The sequence below is a fragment of the Pinus tabuliformis genome, chromosome 5_1 (assembly GCF_031772625.1).
Source record: "Pinus tabuliformis cultivar Carrire ecotype Pingquan chromosome 5_1, CPIR1, whole genome shotgun sequence".
NCBI lineage: Eukaryota > Viridiplantae > Streptophyta > Pinopsida > Pinales > Pinaceae > Pinus > Pinus tabuliformis.
This window is the reverse complement of record NC_142305.1, coordinates 215,402,122-215,403,645: the sequence shown is the minus strand read 5'-3', so window position 1 is coordinate 215,403,645 and position 1,524 is coordinate 215,402,122. Positions and strand designations below refer to the sequence as shown.

The 1,524-nt window shown below is 45.5% G+C and overlaps 1 protein-coding gene across 1 annotated transcript; it reads right to left on the bottom strand.

Annotated features, from left to right (window-relative positions):
* Nucleotides 1-594: 594 nt before the first annotated feature.
* LOC149164165 (uncharacterized) lies at nt 595-1,257 on the bottom strand. Its single transcript, XM_089429386.1, has one exon. The coding sequence runs from the start codon at nt 1,255-1,257 to the stop codon at nt 595-597; it is 663 nt and encodes a 220-aa protein (XP_089285512.1).
* Nucleotides 1,258-1,524: the final 267 nt, after the last annotated feature.

The window sequence follows — 1,524 nt, the reverse complement described above, 5'->3', positions numbered from 1 at the left end:
TTGGTTGATTCCTTCAATCGATCTTTTTACCTTTTTTCCGAAGAAGAAAATTCATAATTTCTATTGATAAGAAATTACATGCTATTGATGCCATAGGCATATGTTGTAATGTGGTTGGTCACCACTGTTCAAAAAGCAAAAAATAAATACATAGGGTTCCCCATTGGGATACTGAGATAGGTACTGTGTCCATCATAAAAAGTGCATAGTTGCTGTACATGAGATCATATTGTGATATACTGAGATATATACAAGAATATAAGCAAAATTATTATGTTCATCAAAATTGCTGATTGAAGCCATTGCCTCACTGAAGTGGTCCATCTATATATGGTCTGTGATAAAATCTGTGTGTCCCTATGGGAGAGAATTCCTTGATCAACCAATCGCCTAGAGGATGATCCACCGCTTCTTTCAAGAGCCGGTCAGCAATTGCATTTCTTTCCCCGGAGCAGATGATGCAACCTCCGCTGTCTTGGACCGGGTGCAAGGTGGTGCAGGAGTCGATGAAGCCTTCCTTCTGTTGTTCGTCTTCTTAGAGCCTTCAGGTTCCGCATTCACAGGGGCCTCACTATGAATCAGATCACCTTCTCCCTAATTGATATCACCTCTATTTTGTTCCACAAATGGTTGTTGTCTAGTACCTTTCGTATTTTCCAAAGTCACTCCAGAAAGTAGAGGGCAGTCCTTGTACAGATGGCCGACTTTGTGACATCTACGACATCGAAATGGGACTCCTTCATAATCCAGCAGCTGCTTGCGTGAAAAGTGTCTGCGATGCAGGGTAATTTTCTCCTCCAGCCCAGCCCTGGTGTCGAGATGAACAAGGATTCTAGCCATGGTCATAATTCCAGTTTGCTCATAGGATTTATCATGCTCAAGATAGGTGCCCAACGCATCTCCTATGTGCTTGAAAACTTGAGGTGTCCAGAATTGCATGGGCAAGCCCGGTAGTCGAACCCAAATAAGCCCGACGCCCAATTGTTCTCTCTCCGGGTCAAACAGTGGATCCCAATGCTTCAGCAGAATATGTGCCAACTCTATATGCCTGAATTGGGATAGAATCCATTGGGTGTATTCAGGTCTATGAAAATGTAAGGCAAACCATCCCCTTGCTAGGACTTTGATAGCTGGTAATACCTTTAGCAGAGATCCCCAAATCTCCTCCGTCCATTGCTTTAATCTTTCCATAGAATATGTTCGACCACGAACTCGGCTGACCAGAACGTTACAGGCAGTGTCAATAGCATCCGCCATCTGAATGTCCTCTCTGAATGTTAGGTTGATATCGGAGTCAATGGCTCGAAGGCACCTCCCTTTTTTCTATTTTTCTGAGCGCTTTCCGATGGGGAAGTCCTTGAGGAGCTTGCGGCACGGGTCAGAGGTACTTTGCTGAGTAGACCCAACCGAACGAGCAGGTAGAAGCGGGGAGCTGAAGCATCCCGAGAGGATGGGGGAGTGGGGGTTCAAATTGCAAGATCCGGGGTGAAAACTGGGACGAGAGGGGCACTACGGGCCTTTGGG